Source organism: Cebidichthys violaceus, unplaced genomic scaffold, assembly GCF_023349555.1.
Source record: "Cebidichthys violaceus isolate CVI_PGR_0920_01 unplaced genomic scaffold, fCebVio1.0.p SCAF_9, whole genome shotgun sequence".
Lineage (NCBI taxonomy): Eukaryota > Metazoa > Chordata > Actinopteri > Perciformes > Stichaeidae > Cebidichthys > Cebidichthys violaceus.
Window position 1 is genome coordinate 17,265,103 of NW_027176975.1, and position 23,521 is coordinate 17,288,623.

Sequence of the window (23,521 nt, forward strand, 5' to 3'; positions counted from 1 at the left end):
AGTTATGTATTTTATTTTTAAATGTAAAAATGAGAGAGGAAAATGTATTTATTATCAGAGTATGTATTATCTGAAATTAGCCCAGATCAATTTGAAAACTGACAAACACTTTCTTTATTTGATTGGACAGTTGTTGACAACATACAGACGTTGAAACAACTGCTAGGCTACTTCAATTATATGGGACTAAATCATAATGTCAGTTAGACATTATTGGGATGTACTGGACCTTCGCGTTAGGAAGTTCTCTCTAACTGGACCTCGTTGAATTTTAATTGAATACACCTGGTCTAAAGGGTGTGGCTAGGTAACAACCTATTCCCTGGCACCACTATGAGGCCAAGCTGGTCCCTCATGGTTAAGGATGTAAGAATGTCACGTAGTATTTTCATTTTTCCTCCATCTAAAAATATTGCTTTTGGTTTTTTTTTGCAACCAATGAAGGACTAGATGAATCAATACAGCAGCAAATGCCTTAAACCTAGACAAAGGGGTGGCTGCTACTCACATAAAGAATGGGGATGATGGAGGGGTCGTCCCTACGAATGATGTTCGGGACATATTCAGCCTTTGGGACCTTGGAGGATACCAGCTGTGGAAAATAGGACACACAGAAACAAACCTTCATACCCCTGGCTGCATGACGGATATATTTTGGTTGACTTCAAAATCAAATGTGTAAATTGATTGCGGAGATCCGCACCATGATTTTAGGTGGGATGAAGTCCTCTCCTTCACAGGCCGTCCTCTCCACCTCCCTTTCCTCCTCCCAGTCTGCGTCCTCGTCCGGCCCTTCATCTAGAGTCCCTGAGGAGCTCTGAAGCTCGCCACCTGGCTCACACACACACACACACACACACACACACACACACACACACACACACACACACACACACACACACACACACACACACAGGAACAAAGGGCGAGATGAAAGGATAACACACAAACAAGATTAGAGAGGAGCGTGCTCCATTTTAAAAGCGCTGCACCTGTTATTTCATTTTTTCCAGCAAAGAGAGGAGAGTTCTAATCAGACGGCAGACGAGACAAAACGACACAATAACGCTCTCCTGATGCATCCAGACGGCTACGACACACGGCAACAGGCAGATGGACAACCGGGTTGAAAGATGAGGATGGCTGAGTGGATGGATGGCAAAAAGATAAGAGTGGAGACATTCAGACAAACTGTAGACACACAGTGACAGTCAAAAACTACAATAACAGATGTTCGTTCAGAGGGTTCCTAACTGACTGAAATGATGTATCAAGTGTCAGATGCCTTAAATGAAAGGCACTTGGAAAGGTGCTTCATTGCTTCCTTTCCTATCTCCTTTTTGCATAATTAGGTGACTAAGCAATTACAAAATTGACAGAATATTTTTGACATTTTATTCATTATGGTGTGATCAAGCCAGTAAAGGAGATGATGATATCCCACAATTCCTTGAGGCAGCAATGTTTAAAGCAAAGTACCATTTGGCCGTCAATGACGTCCTCCGTCGCGGTTTAATTTTATGGATGAACTGAAAACATCCTTCTTAGGAGGTGAGGTTCTATTTTGGACAGGAATCCTTATTTGAATTGTATAGTATTGAAAGTGCCTTTGTCCGCCTGTCTGTGTCTGTATTTTGTCTGTAACAGTCATTTGATCGTGTTCTGTATATGTAGTTGTATAATCTGTGATGTGTTTCTATGTGCATTTAAGTTAATACATGTGCAAAAAAAATGCATCCAAAGTCATGTGCTTATGTGTTTATAAGTATGTGCATAAAAGCGTGTATATTCTATGTCGAGTAAGTATTATATTTGATATATTCTACGGTATTTTGTTTGTGTGTGCGTGAGTGATTGAGAGAGCGTCCACTCACTGTCTCTGGAGTCATGCAGTGAGTCAGGCTTGACAGGTGTCGGGTCACTCCATGAGCGGCTGAAACTCTTGGCTCGGCGGTCGGCAAAGGCTGATGGAGTTAGGGGGGAAGAGTGTCACGCTACCACACACACACACTCTCTCAAAATGATTATCAACCCCAGAAATCACGGGTTCCATCTTGTTGACCCGGTGTGTGTAACAGCCCCTGTTAACTGGCCTTAGTGGTTTATGTTTACATTAAGGTAAATCAATAATATTTTATTGATTTTCATTGAAAATATATTGTGCTGGAATAACAATACTGTTTTGTCATTTCAATCAAAATTTGTTGTCCAAATAATTGATTAAAAGTCCCACCTTGTTGCAGTGATGTAGAGGTGTACTGCAGGGTGTGTCAGTACACTGTATCACTGTTGGGTGTGGTTACAGGTGCAACAGGGCACACTCCTGATTAGAACTGCAACTTGTGATTATTTTCTCGGTTTATCAATCAAAAGTTGGCGAGAAAGTATAAATTGAAATATGCCCATCACAATTCCACAAAGCTTAAGGAGGACGAGGACTTTAAATAGCTTGATTAACAACAAGCTATTTAGTGTGCAACAGTTCAAAACCCCAAAATATTGTATTTACTATGACAGAAGACTAATAAAAGCAACAAATTTTCATAATTAAAAATGTTGAACCACCGGCTGTTTGGCATTTTTGATTGGAAAAATATTTAAATGACTAAGCAATTACAAAATTGACAGAACATTTTATTTATTATGGTGTGATCAAGCCAATCCGAGTGAAAACCTAATCTTATCTTCCAGGCTGGAGTCATAGTGGTTTCCATAGACTAGAACTAGTGAGGCTATCTTTATTTTGCGAGGCTAGGATTTCCATAGTTTATTTTGATATCTAACATTTTATTTAACTGAATCCTAAACTATATTTACTTAAAAAACATGTGTTTTTTTTCCTTGTCAAAAAAGAGTTGATGCGCTAAATGACATATGGAAATGCTTTTCCCAAATCATTTCTGATGCAGTGAACATTTAACTCACATGACTGATCAGCTGTTTCGCTGTCAGCGTCTTTCTGGTCGTATATTGATATCCTCTCCGTTCGTTACTGACAGATTGCAGTCTAGCCTTTTTTCACTGGAAGCCTAATTTGCATTTCTTTTTTGCAACTTTTCAAAAGTTTAAATAGAGACACGGCTAGAAATAAAGAAAACAAACACATGTGCAGATGTTTTCTGGCACTCAAATTCATCACTGTTATATAAAATGGCCTTTGAACTTTCCAGCACACAATCAATATCATGAAAAATACACAATTCTTTTTCTAAAGCAAATGTGGCAGACACACACTGACATACACACAACAGTGTAAACACTTCAGTGAAGACTGACCAAATCACCATCGACGTGGATTTTAAAGAGTAATGTTTCGATGGCATGTCTGATTCATAAACATACTCTGACACAATATTCTTATAAACATGCACAGCACTGCTGCTCCATGCATAAAGCACAAATAAATTCCAATGTTATGGTTCAAACTGTTAAGCATGAATGCATGAAAATGCACTGACATCAGCATACTGTACATACATGCACACTGACCGACTGGAAGACTTACTCTGGACCTTCATCCTGCGGCTGCCCACCATCCTGAGCTGCTTGCGGAAATTTCTACCATTTTAGGGAAGAGAAGAAGAAGACTGAGACATCAGGAATGAGGAACAGAACAGAACTGGAAAGTCTAGACAGAGCAGTGACAAGAAGATTGGCACCAGTATCACATGTTGTTAATGTGTTAGAATACATTAAGCTAAAGTGTATCTATTTTTTCTAAAATAAATAATGCTTTGCAATACTCTAATCATTTGCCAGAGCAAAAGTATTTCATCTGCTGCACAATTAAAAGTTGTTTTACCCTTTCACCTTTTCTATTTCCTGATTCAAACAATGATGTTAGCTGGAAATGAGATATATCTTGCTTCATTTATATAATGTGAACCTTAACAGTTTTATCATCAGTTATATTTGTCTACATGAATGTAACTTCCTATTACTTTTTACAGGAAAAAGTAAAATGAATAAAATAACACATTCGTATTTTACCTTTCCGATTACAAACAAGCAATGACATTTCCAGCTACCTGGATATAAAACAGGATGCAACTTGAGAAACCGATTAAAAATATTTTTTATTGGCCAGCAGGTGGAATGACATTTTTCATCTACATGGGCTTAAATTTTCTATTTTTCCTTAACCTTTCAAAAACGAACCTATTTTTTAGGCCTTCGCTCGAAATTTGCATACCCAAATGAGTATATTTCTGCAACTACAAGGTCTATTTTAATAGTTTTGGTGTTATAATAAAGGGAACACTTGTGAGATTTGTTCAGATGTGTAAATATCAGTATATATGTTACTGGTTAAGAGTAAATGAAGATGGCACACAGCACAAATTGAAAATGTTCAGCTTCGCCTACAAAAAAAGAAGCACTTTCAGGATATTTATTTCTTAGGAATGATGTAGCTTGAAGGTTTAAACCTCTCCCAGATCATAGCACAATATGTGAACAGTCTCTGTGCAAAGTCTGACTTTGATAAAGTGAAGCACAACAAAATTAGAGAGGTTTTAGTACAGAAATTTCAGGCGAGGTCTCCAGAATTGAAACATTTACACATTTTGCACAATGTGTGCTATTTAAATTTTTTCATGTACCAAACTATATATTTCACTTGTATATATCACTAATGGTGTTCAATACATCCAAATATAGCAGTTATGGCTTTATTTGAAGGCCAGGATCCTTTCTGAGTCTCTGTGTTCATTAAAGTTTTTTTCAGATCCAGCCCTCCTCCTCTGTCCATGGCTGTAAATCAGCCCCCCTTTGCCCGATTTTGGTCATTGACACCTCATTCGACGCGTTAGAGCCAATATAATTGATTTAACCCACAAGGGCTAAGATTGACAGCACTGTTAGCCAATCAGAATCAAAAAAGTGCCGGCCATTGTGAAACGTAAAATCCAATTTGCTGAAAGTTAAAAAAAAGTTAAAGTTAAAATTAAAACCCTCCCGACGTCCCGAAATGTGATGAAGAGAGACGAGATATCTCGAGCCAGACACAGGATACCCAGTAAACACATGCAACGGCAAAAATGAGCGGAAATATTTCTCTTTTCACTGCAAAACGACAAAAGTAAGGTGCAGTTTATGATCATAATCGATATTGGGGTTTGTGTTGCTGGTATTGTTTTGCTCATAACTCAGTTTAACAGGTTTTAATCCCAATAACTAATGACAATAACTAGTGATGAGAATTGTGTTAATGTCTTGACCTTGTCTTTTCACCTTGCATTAAAATGTGTTTGGATTGCAATTGGAAAGTAGTTCTTAGACCACCAGCAGACCACGTGAAAGTACGGGTCTATTGTGATTCGTTTGCCGGAACCATCTCTGGAGGAGGTCGGCACGCCTTTTGACTACATTGAGTACTTTAACTGATAGTGAGGTGGTTTTGGTGCCAATCCTTTGATTATACACCAGGTTGGACTCTCAAGAAGCCAGTATAGTGCTTTATGAAGTGTTTGAAATTACTCAGACAAGTCATATCAAACTTCTTCAAAACCCCTACAAGGGACAAGCAGTTTTTAGACTCATTAAAAAGGCTATAAACAGTGGAACAATGTGCGGCTTAAAAGACAGCTTTTCATTTTTTTATCCATCATTGTCTGACTGTGATGGTTCAGGGCAGTGCAAGTGGGCCTCGCACTCACTTAAATTGTGGTCATTTATCCCTGAATATATATTCCACTATGTATATCTGCATATTTTAAATATCTGTTTATTGATATTTTATATTTTCACTCTTTCCTTCGTACTGCCACTGCGGCACAACAATACATACAATTATATCTTGTTATGTTAAATTTGTCACTCTTTAAGTGAAGCTACAGTATGAAAGCAAGAGCTTCTTGTAGCAAAAAGAACGATTATTTGTATTATTTCAATAATAAATAACTCTAAAATAAATCTATGTTTATATTTATAACATTTTGCTTTACAAAGTTCAAAAAGCTGTGTTTCAGTCCAGCCTCATATTTTTAAAACGAATGCCATTCACTTCTGTAAAGTGAGGTATACAGCTTACTTATTAAACACTGGTATCGGATCGGTACTCGGTATCAGCCTATACCCAAAGCCCAAGTATTGGTATCGGAACCGAAACAGTCAGATCTGTACATCCCTACCATGCAAGGCTCTATAAAGTATTTAAAAACAAAAACCTTAAGGGGAAAGTTCACCCCAAAATCAAGAATGCATATTTCTTTTGACATGTAGTGATATTTAACAATCTAGATTGAACGATTTTAGTTGACTAGTTTTAGAGATATCTGCCATTGAGATGTGTCAGGGACAACTTGCTTAGGAAGGTGAAGGAAATTGCAGTAGTCCAACTGGGATGACATATAAGCCTGATATAAAAAACATTTAACTTTACTAATTATATGAGCTAGGGAAGCAAATTCAAAGCAAATGACATGGGACCCAAGACAGAACCCTGAGGCACCACCACAGGAAAGAGCAGCAGTTTTAGACCAAGTGATGCAGAAAAACTCCTATCCCAGAGGCACTCACCCACTGCCTGAGCTCTTCAGTCAGGATGCTGTGATCTACCGTATCAAAGGCTGCGCTAAGGTCCAACAGCCTCAAAACAGAGCATTCACCCACATCAGAAGACATCATTATGTCTTTGGGAGACTCTGAGAAGAGCAGTTTCAGTGGAATGCTTCAAGCGGAAACCAGATTGGAATTTATCTCAAATGTTTTGTGCAGTCAAGACAGCAGAGAGCTGTTTGGCAACAACTCTCTCTGAAACGTAGAGTTAAGATGCAGCTTAGATATGTAGATCCTGTAGGTTATGGAAAGAGTTGGATCAAGGTTTGTGTTTGTTTGTGTTTTTTTGTTTTCAGAAGAGGCTGAACAACAGCATGTTTAATATAAGCTGGGACACTACCAGATTGCAAGGAGATTTTTATTAAAAGGTACCAGGCATGGACCGAATGACCCAAGTACATTTTAAGCATTTCAGGAAGCTAATTGTTTTGAAATACTCGGTGGAAGTCAAACACAAACAGCAAGAACAGTGCTGTAAGTGATATTAAACTATTCAACTGAATTTTGGTGCTCTTTTAGTTGAAACATCTGGTACTGACAGCGCACACCTGTGTGGGAAAACCTGTACTTTTTGAATATGCAAATGATGATTGAAAGTGGTGAAACTGTATTACAAATAGTATTACATTTAAATCATGTTTTAGTCTTCTTGCATTTTCAGTGGGTTTATCCTATTAGACATTTGTGTGAAAATGTCAACATGAGCAGATGAATCCTTGAGTTATGGCCAGGTCTTTGAACACCATATTTCAATTCAGTTCATCCTTGAGTCCAGGTGTATATTTAGCCAACTTCACGAGAATGGAGAAGAAGACAGCAGGATAACCAGAATAAATAATGCCAGGGTGTTAATGGACAAAGAAACAAACAATGACCTATTTTGCTAATCCCAGAAAACATTCATCAGGCCAAACTACAAGACGTTTGAACTGCTTCTCTGATGTTGTAGGAGACATTTTCCTTGTTATGAATATCGGACCCAATTAAACAGGCGTTGTTGAGTTTACAGGCTAAGGGAGCTCTGAGGTGAGCTATATAATATGTAGTGATGTAAAACAAAGCTGTGAGAAACTGTGATGAGGTTCGTGACAACAGATATGGCTGGTCCACAAACCCCACAGCTCATTATTTTTAATAGGACCCACCTGTAGTCAGTTATTACTAGCTTTTCCCATGCAGTCACTGATGTTTTTGCCACTCCAACGGACAACATCACTGAGTCTCATCACCAAAAAGCCGATATCAACCTGATGATATCGGTGAAATCCTAACCAAACAGGAGCCAGGTCCATCGTGCGTTTTCCCCAGCTATCAGTTCAGTTTGGAGGCATTCTACAAAACAGCGTTGACATGTCAGTGTGGATTGCAGGAGTCGTGAGGGCAGAGCCTAAAATAGCGGGATGACTCAGAGGAGAGGGGGATCCATCAGCCAGCCAGCGTTGTATTTTCGCACCGTGACAACATCTTTTAAAATCACTAACACCCGCGCATCAAGGCAACCGGGTCAAATTTAAGCCGTTGTGTGTGTGCATGATAATGCAAGTGTGTCTGCAACTATCTCACCCAACCCTCTCAACTCGGCTGTGACCTTTCCAAAAAACAAACAAAAAAACCCCAGAATGTCTTGCTTATTTGAACATGCATAATTCGATTTAGGGAAACTGAGATGTACCTTTCTATTAAAAGCCTTGCATTCTGTGACACAGCCCTGAACACACACACAAATAAATAAAGAAATAAAATGCTTCTTAAAGAACTTTCAACACACACGCTCAAACATCGAATGGCTTGTCTCCGCCTCGGTGGATGTGAGGTTGTTTGCCAAATATTGATTAATTTGTTCACTTGGAGTTCTCAAGGAGCAGTGAGCTACGCTACAGCCCCGTATTGACAGACCCCATTTTGACACTTCAATGTTCAGTGAAGAACACTGGTTAGACCGGCAACCAGCACACACACACACACACACACACACACACACACACACACACACACACACACACACACAAAATACTGCAAGGGGAATTGTGATGTCCCTCAACAGAAGTTGAGAACAAGAGTGCATGACTGTTTTTTTTCCTGCGTATAAGCATAGAAACTATTCACCAACATGTAGCAGTGGAACAGGGTACAAACTATGAAGGCAAATCACTGTCAAAATCCGAGAGCGCAAATTAGATTCACGCGCGCGCACAAATCAAACAGCCGCACGTGTATTTTACTTTGACGAGCGCTTTTACATCACTCCGCGAGCAAAATTCCCTCTCCCTCTGAATGGACGGTAAAACAAACACAGGACCTTCACCCATGAAAACGCTGTTCTTGTCCCGTGCGATACCAAAAGTCTGGTGATTTATTTTACCATACTTTTGTTACCTTACGTACTTAACAGACACCAAGTTACGTAACAAGTGTACTTATTCCAACCCAAACAACAAACGTTTCTTAGACCTAACCAAGTAGTTCTGTTGTTTCAATTACCAACTTTAAGTTTCACTTTCACAGTGTGGTAGGGGCAGTTTGGCCTGTAAGAAGCGTTTTTATGAATCCCACTGCTTTTTTTGGCAAGACCCGCCCTGTGCAAACACTAGGATTGGCCAGGCGTCCATGCCGCCGAGATACTGGTCACCTGATTTGAACGGATTCTATTCCCTGACCAACACGCTATACTGATCCAGCTACAGAGGGCGGGTCTCGCCAGTCTGAAGCATTAGAATGGTAGCAATAACCACTGATAACGCCTATTCAATCGGCTGATAACATTGAAAGTGGGTGCAATGAACTTCAAAGAATTAATAATTTGTTATTGTCCCATTTTTACAAATATATACTGCTGGGAAGCACTGAAAAACACAAACAATAGTAATAACTAAATGTGCTCCATCCTCTCATGGCTTCCCATCATACTCTCATACATTCGATGGCTGGTTTGACCATCAAACAGGTATTATATTTCATAAAAAAAAGGTCAGATGGGTTTAGCTCAGTTGTCATGGTGATGGCTCAGTGAGATGTGATTGAGATTATTTTGTCAAGAATTACCTATATACTGTAGCAAATTGGGTAAATTCAACATAATGTGCACTTCTACAGCACTAATTCCATCAGTACAACAACAACGTCACATTACCACCAAGGAAACTCAATACTCGCTGCGGGAGTTTCAAATTAAAAGCTCACCAGCAGCGGGAGGTGACGATAAGCCGCTGTAACGTCTCAGCTGGAAGTGTTGACTTTCACTGACAGTAGTTTAAGAGGGATAGAACATGAAGCAGGTAGAAAACCTGGTTCTATACGTAAAGATGAGGTTAAATATCTGCCAAGGGGGCTATTGAGAAAAAAGAGATTTTTAGATCTGATCTGAGTCTTGTCAAGAGGTGTATTGCTTTTTGCTGTGTCATATAGAGGGAACTGTCACAGGGACGGTTTAGCACCACACAGGACGGGACAGGACAGCCAGGACACGGTACCTCTCCATCATGGTGGCTGCCTCCTGCTCTCTTTTCCGCCTTTTTCTCTCAGCAATGCCTCGGAAAGCCCTGCCAAGACGTCAAAGCGTTAAGTGGATTTCGTGGGGAAGTGAAATTCTACGTTCTTTTTTAGCTGCGCCAAAGAATTTTGTCAGAACCCAAACTGACCCAAGGGGTAAAAACTCTTTTTAGAGAACTGATTTAGCTAAGATATTATTCATCCTGTAGTCCAAACACTTTTGGTTTGGAGCTACAGTTGTTTTTTTTTGGGGGGGGGGGTTTGCAATGAAGTTGAGAAAAATTTACCAGATTTAAGCCCTTTGGGTCCAGTTGGGTTCGGGCATGAATATAAGGTTCCAGTTAGGTGGGGCTGGGGCAACAATAGAGGGGTTCAAATGTGAGGTTTGAGTCCATTAGGGTTAGTGGGGGGTTTAGAGTGGTTAGAGTTAGCAGCACAGGGACGTTGTGTCCACCAGAGGACGAGGACATGTGGATATTCTCAAGAAGTACACACACACACATATACACACACACACACACACACACACACACACACACACACACACACACACACACACACACACACACACACACACACACACACACACTAGGACCACAATGCAAGATAGGGATCCACAGGAAAAGACACTGAGGAGTAACCAAGAAACCCACCCTGCCGATCCAACATGAGCTCACTAAATTATGAATTGAATAGCCAACCAATCCCATACAATACTTAAACCCTTGTTTTATACATGTGCCCCGTCCTGGTGTCTCGTTACTTCTCATTCTGTCAGGCTGTAAGTTGGTTGGCCTTGGCGTGCCTTTCCCAGAGGGGCCGGGAATGGCTCTGACAGGATGTCACACATAATGAGAGTCATCCGCGACAACGTATGTCAGAACTGAAGTCCCGTCGTGCAGCCCGCTTGTGACTGACAACAGACAGACAGCTGATGAGCTGTTGGGACGAGAAAACAATGGGCCCAAGTCACTGGAGTCTGTGCAGCGCTTATTATCCTCTAGCTCTAGAGCCTGCACTGCTGTTACAGGTTGTTGTTTTTCTCCACTCGTGAGCTCCGTCACTTTCCGTCCCCTTTCCCTGAAGAAGAGGAACATGTTGAAAGTGACTCTTCCTTCAGCCTGTCGCTACTTCCACCATCTGCCATCATCAGAGACTGTTAAAAGCTGAGAGCTTTCCAAATTAAACCAAGTGGTTAGGAAAAAGAATAAAAGACATTGCAGTGAAGGCTGGTTAAGCTTTCGTCAACACCCCTGTTTTGTTTGTGGCCATTATATGTCTCGTGGGGATGTATTTGTGAAGTTCACTGATAATAAACAGCAACAAGTTGCCCCTATTGAAACACTAGCTGAGTTTAGCTCACATTTACTAAAATATTAAGATACTGCATAGTGGTATATTACGTTACTGAGGGTTGAATATAAGACACAAGATATAACTGTCATTATATATATTAATACCTCTACACAGTTAGCAGTAATTGCTTATAATTAAAAATGTTCTCACAGTGCAAAAGTTGTGATATCTGAGTAACTGCTGTCCAATGTTTGCTTTACATACTGTGTGCATAAGTGTGCCATCTGCAAGGTTGTTTGTTAGAGATGTTACATTGTTTTCCTTCCTGACAACAATTCTGATACCTTCAGGCAGTGTGTGTGTGTGTATATATATATATACACACACACACACACACACACAGTATATATGAAAACATCTATTACTTGTTGAAGTAGTTTCTTGCCACAAACTAAATTTTACAAGATTACATTCGAACACATCATGCTGTTAATTAGAATCGCTCAGTACTAGTATTTACTTAATAGTGCTTGAACACATCCTAATGTAACTCAATGCAACCTCATTTTAATCTGTATAAGAGGCTTTTCTTTTCTAACACTGGAACTGGTATCAGAACAACTCCATTCTTTATGTAAAGTGAGACTGACCACTCTGTTGTTCTCTTTGAGCTACAAAACCATGAAGTCCACTTTCAACCTTTTCAAGATTTTAAATAAAACAGAGTGGTGCTTCTTTTCTTTTTTTATATTTTGAAGAAACCATCTTTGGCTTATCATAATTAGTGCAGACATCAACATGCGGAGAACTCATCAACCAGAAAACAGCGAGCAGTTTTACCTCAGAGAATTTGTTAATTGCTACAACTTAATACATTTGATGGTGACGGCACACTAAACACTCCTAGCAGCTAAAACGTTCACCTATGCACCTATCCGTTGCAGACATATCTACTGAAATGAGCGTGCTAACTAGGTAGCCTCGGCATGTCTTGTAATACCAGAAGCGTCCGGTCTGTCCTCAGTCCATGAGAGGACGAAGCAGTAGAGCTGCCCCCGACGGCTTGTCCGTCACGCTGAAGCTACAGGGTCTGTGTACAGTTTGTTGTTTATTTGTCGGATTAAATCCAAAGCGGCAAGAAACGACCTCCTTACCTCCCCCACCACCAGGAGACTACTTTACCGGTAGGGGAGCTGACACGGCAGATCCGCAGTCAGCAGTTAGCTTGAGACGAAGGTGCTTTTTGTCTGCCACTTTAAATTTAGTCCAATAAACAAACTATATAAGAGTAAAAAACACAGATGGCCAAACTACAGGCTGACTCTATAGTGAAGATTCTAAAAGATTATACAGCATTGTTACTTTCACCGGCTGTAAATTTAGATTGTGTGGACCCAGTAGTAGAGGTGGAATCCTGACCCCCTATTTGTCAGAAGCGTGTGGCCAGATCTTACACATCGCACCTTTAATCAACTGTCACCATTCGAAGGAGCTACACCAACACATCGGTACTTTAACTTGATCACTTATTTGTCATCAGTGTATTGCTGATTTCATTCCTACGGTGCGCTACCTTCCCTGCTCTTGGGTTGACTGTTGACTGACTCTATAACTTCAAGCACCCAGTCCAGCAGGCACCGAGGTTGGGGAGTGGTGAGGTGGGGGGTTAAGGACACAGCAGACTGAATAGCACAAAGTCACATAAGGAAAAAGGGTTGAAGATACCCAACAGACAGCATAAAGGGAAAGAAAAGGAAGAGCGACGAGGAAGAACAGTGGGTGGCAGTTGAAAGAGTTACTCACGATATTCTATGGTCGTGGTTTGGAAAGCCGTCACGCAGAGAGGAGAGAAAGAAGAAGAGAGGACGAAATGAAAGAGAAGTCAGCAACAGGGCACGTCAGGTATTCCACTCACACACATATCAGAGGCCGCATTATTTGCAGTTCTCACTTTCACAGAGGATCCAATGAGCAAAATAAAAAACTAATCTCCGACAGAAAAAAGTCTTGGCTATCAACTCAAATAATCAGCAAGCAAGGACAGAACGACTGCCAGTCTAATTAGAACGCAAACATTGGATATCAATGGTGGGAAGAAGTGAGGAACAGTACAAGACGGATGATGACCATGCACATACCTACCTGATCAAAATGTGGGACTGACAAATAGTTTGATCAATGTGTAATTAATCAAACTGCCTCACACCCATCATATCAGAGGGGAGAGACACTGGTTTTAATCAAAAGCTAGTGTCGGGCCCATGTATCAGTCTGACCCCAATGAGGACAGATGGAAACAGATGGAAAAAGGGAGGAGAGAGTCGCTGACATGTGGGGGAGAGAAGAGGGAGCGTGGGAGAGACGAGGGCGAAAGATCACAAGGAGGGGGATGAGCTTTGTCTGTTTGAAGGCCATAATTATAATATCTGGGTGATAGGTGATAATTAGCTAGTCACGAGGAGCGGAGGGTATGTGTGTCTGTGTGTGAGTGTGTGTGTTGGTGTATGCGTGACCAACACACATTCTCTACTTTTTAAATCTGGTCGATTCCAAGATTTTGGACAGAAATCGACACCTCGTTTGTTTTCGTTGGATCTTTAAATGGTCAAAAGTAAAGAACTGGTCACAGCAACGTTTGATACGGCACGATGTTGAGAAGAATGAAGACATTTTCTCTCACAATTTAATGTATTGGTGTTATAAACATCTTATGAACATAATCTCAGTTCCATTTATTTATTTTGTATATACGGACGGCTGTGTGACGAGGTTGATCAAACGTTGGAAAGTGAAGAGATGTGGTTGCTTGTCAAAAAAGTTTATTTTTCATAAATTGGTGATATTAATCCAAGAGATTAATTGACCCCTTTAATCTCAGAAAATATCCGTTAAAAAAAAAAAAATATATATATATATATATATATATATATATATATATATATATATATATATAAATATATTTACGACTTTAACAGGAAAACACTGTTAGCTCTGTCAGCACTGTGGGGGTCTTTTGCGCTGTTAGCTCTGTTAGCTTCGTTCAATTGGCACCACGTTGAGAGCTGTTGAGAGGTTATTGAAATGCTTTTTCTATTTTAAGTTTGGCGCCTCTAATTTTCGAAATGTAGAGTTTTTTCTTTGTAATATTGCCCCTGTCCCCCGGCTCTGTATTTACTATTTTAACCTATATTGATCCTAATGCGGCGTCATAATAAACAGCTCCACAAAAAAGCAATAGTTAGCATGGAGTAAGAGCCTCTACAACCAAATATTTAATTAAGAGGAGTGGATGAATTTCGCTGCACCGCTATCTGACGTGACCAGGCCTTTAAGGTTCGAAAAGCCAGTGAAACAACAGTCATGCCGTCATCTGAAAACCTTCAGTAGAATCCACAGAGTAAAATTAATTTTAAGTGGTTCAGTAAATCATCTCATTGCTCTGTCTCATGTGTAGAGTAATGCTGTGCATTCATTTGTGCTAGATGTTTCAGTATCCTGAGTGGCTACCCACTGATAAATCTAATAGTGTGATCTAATGTGGTATCTGCAAGGGAGAGAAGGTTTTGTTCAGGGTCAAACACACTGGCATTTTCAGGTATGGAAGTCTGTGGCTGTCATTAAATAGGAATAACAAAAACATTTTTTTTACTGTACCACACGGATAACATCACTATAATAAAAAAGTAACTGTATTAAAAATTTTATTTAATTTTCAAATTGGCACTTTAGCATTTGATTTTAATGTTTTGTGTTATGTTATGTTTTCATGAAAGGGGATTTCTCCCAAACCCCTTTTGAGAAGTCTTCCAAAGTCCTCCATTACGAAATTGACCATTATAAAAATGACTATGAAAAGAGCCATTTCCATGCAATTTCAAACATGAAAATCAGCATTATTCTTATTAAATTATTGAATAATATATTATACTTAATCTAATGAAAACTATCATTTCCAGCAGCCAATGACTTCCATCACTCAGAGATGAAAATAAAAGGGGAATAACAGGAGTGGAATGATAACAAGTTGTAAAGGCTTCATGAACGCTCATTAAAATGTTTGTCGTGGAAGACTACATTTTTTGCTGCCAGTCTTGGAAGGAAAAGGCCGAGCCATATCCTACCAACATGGTGGTGGTGCAATAAGACACTGTGATGTGCAAGAGTGGGAGTGAAGGCGGTATTCCACGTCATACTCACGCCTGCATGGTGGTGGTGGCTGTCTGAAAGCTGAACATATTCTCTTTGGGGAACCAGCTATTAGGATTGTCCTCTGCAAACACAGAACACAAAAGCAAGGCGTGGTATCAGCGAGCAGAGCGTTACAATTAGTGGATGAGGCTCTGTGAGGTGAAACATCTGAAGGTGAATGGGCCCAAAAAAAACATCGTTTGACTGTTGTTTTTTTTCTTGTAATATTTAGCGTAGGTATCGGTTTTCACACCTCTTACTTTACAAAATGTATGTATCGTCTTTCTTTACCCCTGTCATCAGCAGACGCTCTGTCCTCGCTGTACATCCTCTCCAGTTTCTTGCGGGGCTTCCCTCCATCCTGCGGTGAGGTGTCCAGGTCCAGGGAGCGCTGGCTTTGACATGGAGCCCGAATGCAGGCCACGCAGTCTGGGGTATAGTCCTCCCGCGACCCCCCTCTCCTCATCCCCCAGTCCCGAATGTTGCTGGCGCTCCCCGAGCTCTGCAGCGGCTGCGACGCCGGCGGCGGGCCCCCGTGATGTTGGTGGGCGTGGTGATGGTTGCTGCGGTGATGGCTGCTACGGTGATGGCTGCCGCGGGTGGCTGTTGCGGACGGCTGGCTGGTGCAAGACGGCTCGTGGTTGGCTGAGGCCGGGGCCTGGGACGGAGGCTGCTCCCTAGAGCCCTTCAGTACCTCCAGCTCCAGGCTCTCCTCGCTGCCTCGGCCCCCCAGGGTCATCCCTCCTTCCCTGGAGATGGTGTACACCCTGGCCGGCTTCACCACCGCGCTCTCCTCTGGGCCTCGGGCCCCCGGCGGGTCCTCCGTGGAGAGGCTGCGCCCGGCAGAGAGTCGACGTTTGGAGGGGCACAAAGGTGCTTGAGCCTGGAAGATTTTTCCTTGAGGCTGAGACTGTGGATGAGCACTGGGCTTGGACTGGCTGGACTGGTTGGGTTTAGCTATGGGTAAGCAGTGGATCTGTGGTGTCAGATTGTTGTTATGCAAGCGGCTGACACCTGGGGAGTCGCAGTCCTGGCTTGGGAAGGTGTCAGACAATAGGTGATCTGGAGATAGAAAGAAGAAAAAGTTAGAAGATGGACATAAATGACGGTGTCTGTAATTTATACGGATAAACACCTCAAATATAAAGGAACAGAGAGATTGTTTGTTTGGGATTCATAGCTTTGGCAGGAGAGCGGTAAACATTAGCGAGCCAGCAAAGCTTTCGGGCGGATGAGAAAGGAAAGAGAGGTGGCTGAGTGATAATAAAAAGCAGGTGAGGACTGATGAAAGATTTGGAAATGGATGAGCTGAAAAAAACAACTCCGGCCCGTAGTGGTCATTGAGGATGGATGCTCCTTCTCAGAGAATGAGCAGCTGCAATGCTGCAGGCAGTGTTTTTTTTCATGCTCTCTGTGCTGTGGATAAACACAAGAGTGGCACAGCAAAGTTCATTCGTGCATCCCCAGGCTTTGTAACGTAATGATAACTGGCGGGGCTAGTTGGTGAACTACTGCAGCAGGAAAGCTTGTTTCCTCGCGCTACGTCACCTGATCTCACAAAATACACATGGAACAACAACAACTTCTAACCAGCGCATTACATGGTGGAGGCACGTAATGGGTTCAAATGAAGTGGAGAAATGGGCAGACATTTGCTGCTACAATGTGGCTGTACTGGCTGGTGGTTTCAGTGTGGATTTCAGTGGATCACCTACCTGCTCCGTTGCGGTTCTCTGGATTGGTACTGGACAGGTATTCTCCAAAAGCTCGGGCTGCTCTGTAGAGACAAAACAAGTGCAGCAGTTAACCATTGAGCCCCACGTAACCAGTGGTCCCAGCTTTTTTAACTGCGAGGCCGCTTCGTGGGTGGCCATCATATGTTACCAGTCAAGAAGATTACACCACCTGAACCCAGACTTTGTACCGGCGTGTTCTGGAGCACTTGGGAGGCAGCTTGGAAGCTACAGCTTGCCTCCCTTGCACAGCTGATGGGCCCCATGGGGGACTGGGACTCTGCATGTGCCAGCCATAAAGCCAGGAAATAAACGCAAGCACCTATATATACATGTGATGAAAAGCACACATATTGGCAGGAACGGCAGAGAATCTATGTGGCAGACTGTCTCTAGATTATAAAACATCATGAGATGACTCTTCAGGGTAATGCTACACAGGTACTTCTGTCAGCACTGCTGCTGTCAGGCTTTAGCAAAATGACCCTTTTTTGAGTAAAACACAAGAGGTTTAATGGGTGTTTTGTCCAAAGCGACTTGTATTTTCAGATTCCATAACAGGAAGTTACATAAACAAAGAGGGTACAGCAGTACAATGTGCCACCTAAGAAAGGAGGAACAGCTGTGATTAGCCTTCTAAAGCCACAAGGACAACATATTGTCCCAGAAATAATTGCGATGAACAATATTATAATAATTTTAAGAACCTTTAATGCCACTGATATAATGAAAATATGACAGCAAAAGAATACACCCTTTCAAAGAGAAATGAACATTTAATTCTTAAAAATATTCAGACATTGGAATGTGACAAAATATGAAATATCCTAAATAAATAAAAGAGAAATAAAATAAAACCACACAACTGGCTCATTCATGTTAATGGGCTCTCCTCTCTCATTCGGCTTCAGGACAAAATGTTCCCACACCGTAGCTGTGGGACTCGTTCTGGACTCGTTCTTAAAGAAGACAGTAAAACATGTCTCAGCATGGTTTTGTCTCTTCATTCTGTGCTGTGAAAAAAAACCATTCACTGCGCCAAATCGTACAATGTTAAGGAAAGCCCTGCTGTTTATTCTGGCATCGTGTTGACTTTCTTATGTAGACAAACGCGCATATAAACACAACGGGCAATATCGAGGTCAGCAGAAAGGATGCAGGTCATATCCATGTATCGTACAATAAGCCGAAATGATCGAGGTCATGTCCGTCTCTCGTATGATAAACTGTATGATGGTCATAAATCTTATAATAAGTAAAAAAATAAACCTAAAATGATCATGATCAAATTTATATATGGCACAATAAGTAAATGAGGTAAAAAAAGATCTAAGTCATATCCATATCGTCCTTCTTTATCAGTGATTCTCAAAAACCTCAGTGTGTTTTGTGCAGCGAGGTTCTGGAACAAGAAAGCATGAAGCCGTCAAAACTGAAGCGGCATTTGTTGGATCAATCCGCAGCGGATAAACTGAAAACTATACCTCTGTCAAATGACACTATGAGTAGGAGTACTGAAGACATGTCGGGTGATATCAAACAACAGACCACAGCTCGAATTAATGCAAGTGGCCATTTTGCATTACAAATGGTCGACTCTACAGACATAACAAACAAATCAGTTTTACTTGTTTACGTGAAACATGTGGGACGAGGACTGACAGGAACAATTCCTCTGCTATGACTGCAGAGGACATTTTCAGCTCAGGTTCAGACTGCACCATCTTTTCATTAAATACATTTAAGAAGTTAAACATTTGGGTCACAGCTTGTCATTAAGGGGTCATGGTGGGTCCCGCAGCCAAACCAGTTGAGAACCACTGTTCTAAATGAAGCTCTAGCGTAATTTCAGTCCGATATACTATACTTGCATTATGACAAAGCCCGTAGTTTACTTCTCTTACGTCGCTCCTCACGCTGCTCACTCATTATATGTCATTGCTTGGGACTGTCAATCATGGTATCAGCTGTCTAGATCAGCTGGTCTCTCTATCCAATAGCACAATGACGCAATGACATCATTAGCCTATCCTTTTGCTGCTGTCTCATGTTGCTGTTACACACACCTCCACCTCCACATCTCCGCCCAGTCTTCATCATCTTCATCAACTCATCATTCTATCAGCCTCCTCACCCAGCACCAACACATTACATTACATTACATTACATTACAGTCATTTAGCAGACGCTTTTATCCAAAGCGACACCACCACCAATGTCTGGACTCTCCCTGTAGAGTCCAAGCTCCAAAGACTCTGTCAAGACTTTATCACACGTATCATCTGTTGATAATAAACAATGATCTTTTCTTTATCTGACTTTTGTCTCTACTGATTGAAATGCTGAATGTTGTTGTAAAGAGATGTCTTGACTGACTGATTAGCAGGGGTCTGTTTTACCTTCCTTTGTAAAGTGGAAAATGTCTCACAATAGCTGCACTATCATTATACTGTACTTTATATTTTCTTGGACAAAAACTAAGGAGCACTCGAATTTCAGTCCAGCTAATCTTTGAATAGTGATATCCAGACTCTTCATTGTTCACTGTAGCTGGCATGAGATCCAGTCCAATCAGCTGTCAGACTATAGTGTGTAAGGCTTTGTATCATAGTGAGATACAGATTTATCCTGTTGAAACACCCACACACTTGTTGTAGTAAACGTCATGAAAGATATAGGCCACACACACACACACACACACCTATGGAGAAAGAGTAAGGCCTGTAATCACTTTCCTCCCACTCACTCCGACCTGGCATTCCTACCATCTGCACACGCGGATACATGGACAGACTCCCACAATGCTCAGAGTGTGCATGTGGAGCAGCGTGCACAGAACAAGAAAAAGGAAATGGGCTGCAAAGACGTACATTGCGCTTTTCTCCATGCACACAGGGCTGAATCTCGGGGGGAAGTGAAATGTAAGTGCTGTGTTGCTGCTGTAGCCTACATGCCCGCCTGCTACGACACTTTAAGTAATTAAATATTAGGCGGCACGTGCGGTGCTCCCAGTATAAAATGTCCTCTCCTAGCCTAGATGATGGAGGAGATGAAGAGGAGGAGGTTGGGGAGGAAGGCACATGGAAGAAGCAGCAATCATCTCCCATCTATCGGCTTCAATAAATATTCCATACGCTAAACTGGGAGTAAGAGCCGTGTCAAAACACGACGTCACTGTTTGCAGAGACGGACTGAAAAAATGGCATCAAGACTGCAATTTCACTGCACTGCTGCTTTAAACTGTGCTTTACATGAGACCAAACTTTTGTTAATGTATAGAATAATTATTAAAACCAGGTTTTGCAAGAAACTTGCTGAGAGTCACTGAATATGAAAATATGATGTTAAATAGTTTTACATTTTACATGTTAATATAGAATTAATTAATTCCATCAATAATTAATTAGTATGAAGTATTGTAGGTAAAGTCCAGGGGGCGACCATCAGCCCTGAAAAGTGAATAGAGAAGTTCCTGTAAGGTGCAAGATCCGAGACCGGAAGCATTTGGATTGCCTCTCAACGGCTCTCAACATGTCGAAGGCAAGCCCCATGTGGTTTTGTTCCATTTAGAGCTACTGCAAGGGACTTTTTTTCCCCCTGTGGATGAAAGTGGCAGTGTTTCCAGGCACCAGGGTCTAACAGTCTGCTCCATGCAGTCCTGGTTCTGGTTCACCCGTGCCTCCCTTCCCTCCACCGGGCCTAGCAATTCGGCCTGGGCCTCTAGCACCATTGGTGTCAGTTTAGGCTCCCAGCGGAGCAGCTATAGGCCAAACTCTGCTCCTGGCCGGCAGCAAGCCGGATCTGGTTCTGTCCTGGGTGCCTGGTCTGGTAGAGGCCCTCTGATCTCTCGCAAAATCCAACCCGGTAGCACCGACGACCAGCACTAAGAATAACTTTATAGAAATAGCAAATCTTCTTGCTGATTGTCTCGTTTACTTATGTAGGTCATAAAGAGGCGCCAGTATTAATAGTTTCATATGCCAGTGCACAAGACCAGGACCCTGAAACTGGGCCAGTGCACAAGACCAGGACCCTGAAACTGGAGCAGCTATTTGGAACAAAGCCATCTTTTATGTTCTTCATAACACCTGTGCTTTTCCAGCTATGATCTGTCAAGATGTTTGCTGCAACAAAGAAGTGGTTGCTACAAAAAAAATGGTAATATAGAGCGCCTTTCTAGTCTTCCATCTGCTCAAAGCGCTGTGCATACATGTCAACATTCACACACACACACACACACTCATACACCGGAGGCTGCAGTGCAAGGTGCCACCTGCCCATCAGGATCTAAACTAATGCTCGCTCCCACACAGCGAGGGCTCCACATGCTCATCGGGCCATCGCGATTATCGGATGAGCTTTATCGCCGCGGTCGCCTCAGTTTTTAAACACATTTACTTAGAAGACTTCCAAAACTCGAAACTTGCGTCCCGGAGAGTTTTTTACCACGTGAATTATACAGTACATCACAGTTGGACTCCGTCCGGCTTTTGCCTCGTCTCGCCGTGGCAGTTTAATCCCGCTGTATTGTTTCACACATGTGACATGAAGGGGGGAGGGAGGAGAAGAAACCCGGTGACATGAGGAAGATGTGTTCACAAAGACCAAAATAGAAAGTATGGGGGGAGTGGGAAGTGGGATGAAGAAGGGAGGCATAATAAGTAAAGGAAAGAGTATTAAATAAGCCATGTGGGGGGCAGAGAGAGAAGACATATGGTCTAGAAACTAGATGATGAATGTATATGTGAGGCCCACAGGGACGATGCTGGGTGAAGACACCTGGGGACACATTCACGTCTCACTGCACACTGGTGGAGCTGGAGGAGCAAACTGAAGGTACAGATATAACAATAAAGGCGTCTTCCGCTAGTTTGACTGAGTGGTTTTACTTTTGTCCGTGTGTCCCCGTGTGTTTTCTGTGTGTAGGCTTTAGTGCGTGCATTATATGCCAAGTACACCGTGAGTACATGGTTGCCTCAAGCATGTGTGTATCCGGGTAGTTTGGTTGGCATTTTGGAGCTGGGAACGCAGGTAAATAAGTGGTTGTGCAACATCTACACTGCAAAGACCTTTCTAGTTAAAGCCCTGCAGCAACATATTATGCGTATGTTACTGATGTAGAGTTCCCCATGAATTATTTAATGGAATTCTTTACTCATTCCATTAATGAGTAAAATCATTAAAATCATCCCCCATTTACTGAAGAGGCATGCAAGAAAATCAAAGTTTTCCACATGAATTGAAGGTAAGACGCAGTTAGTACATACACAGCGTATACAAAAAGGTGAAGTATGCGTTTAGTTTTAAGGCCTGGCCCCAAAAGCATATTCAAGTCATGCCAATGCAATCACTGCACTTAGTGGGTTTGATCCACTTGTGGCTGCTCAGGTGCATGACACCGCACTAAACCAAAGTAAAACATGTTGGTGGCAGATAGTTGGCAGGAGGATAGTTAGTTAGCATTAGCTGCTGGCAGTCGAATAGCAGCTAACATCAACGGAGGTTGCATTGAGTTACACAATGATGAGTTCAAGCTCGACATGGCTCATCAACAATCAAACAAGAAGTGTGACCAGGGCATCTCTGGTGCACTGTAACTTAACCTAGCTATGTGTGATGTACTAAAACCTTCAAATATACAATGACTTAAAAAAAACCCTCTTATTCAGCAGGTGAATATGCTACCAAAATGTGTAAAAGGTTTTCTAGACAGTTTCTTTTTTTAGTAGCTGCATGCAGAAACCAATCATACCAGAAGTCGATGACACCAATGGTCTGATATTCAATAAAAAGACAACATCAGCCCAAATGTATCGTGAAAGCAATATACTGTAACTGATACAGCAGCTATTTTTCTTTAAAACAATGCTGTGTCATCATGTAGACTGTGGGTGTATTGCCTCACTGTGACAGGCTCTGAGATGAGTGCAGCCTGCACAAGCAGCTCCATTTGTTTCGACCCCGCTGTGCCCTCCATGTTCCATCCGCTCACTGGGTGCTGATCAGTGATACAGACCATAATTTGTCAGATCAATGAGGGCACTACACGGCCATCTTACTGCTCACCTCCCTGCTTCGTTAACAGGGAATCATGATAGCCTACATAGTTATGTTATTAAGGAAAACTGACTTTGGCCTATGGAGGAAAAGAGAAATCAGTAAAGTGAAGAGGGAGAGGAGAAGGAAAGAAATGGCTGAACAGAAGGTAAAATTAAGTATTAAAATATCACTTAACATCTCGCTTCTCTTGAAGCTAT

At 41.8% G+C, this 23,521-nt stretch overlaps 1 protein-coding gene across 2 annotated transcripts in view; it reads right to left on the minus strand.

Moving 5' to 3' along the window:
- Positions 1–23,521, minus strand: part of nsmfb (NMDA receptor synaptonuclear signaling and neuronal migration factor b) — a 53,240-nt gene that overhangs the window by 19,736 nt on the left and 9,983 nt on the right. Inside the window, exons 2-8 of one of the 2 annotated variants that reach the window (XM_068703799.1) lie at positions 17,247–17,308; positions 15,823–16,593; positions 15,541–15,613; positions 3,506–3,558; positions 1,875–1,964; positions 704–831; positions 509–592 (exon numbers count right to left, since the gene is read on the minus strand). In XM_068703799.1, the coding sequence (XP_068559900.1) occupies positions 509–592; positions 704–831; positions 1,875–1,964; positions 3,506–3,558; positions 15,541–15,613; positions 15,823–16,593; positions 17,247–17,308 (1,261 nt within the window). The remainder of the gene's footprint in view (positions 1–508; positions 593–703; positions 832–1,874; positions 1,965–3,505; positions 3,559–15,540; positions 15,614–15,822; positions 16,594–17,246; positions 17,309–23,521) is intronic. The other variant, XM_068703800.1, reaches the window with a different exon arrangement.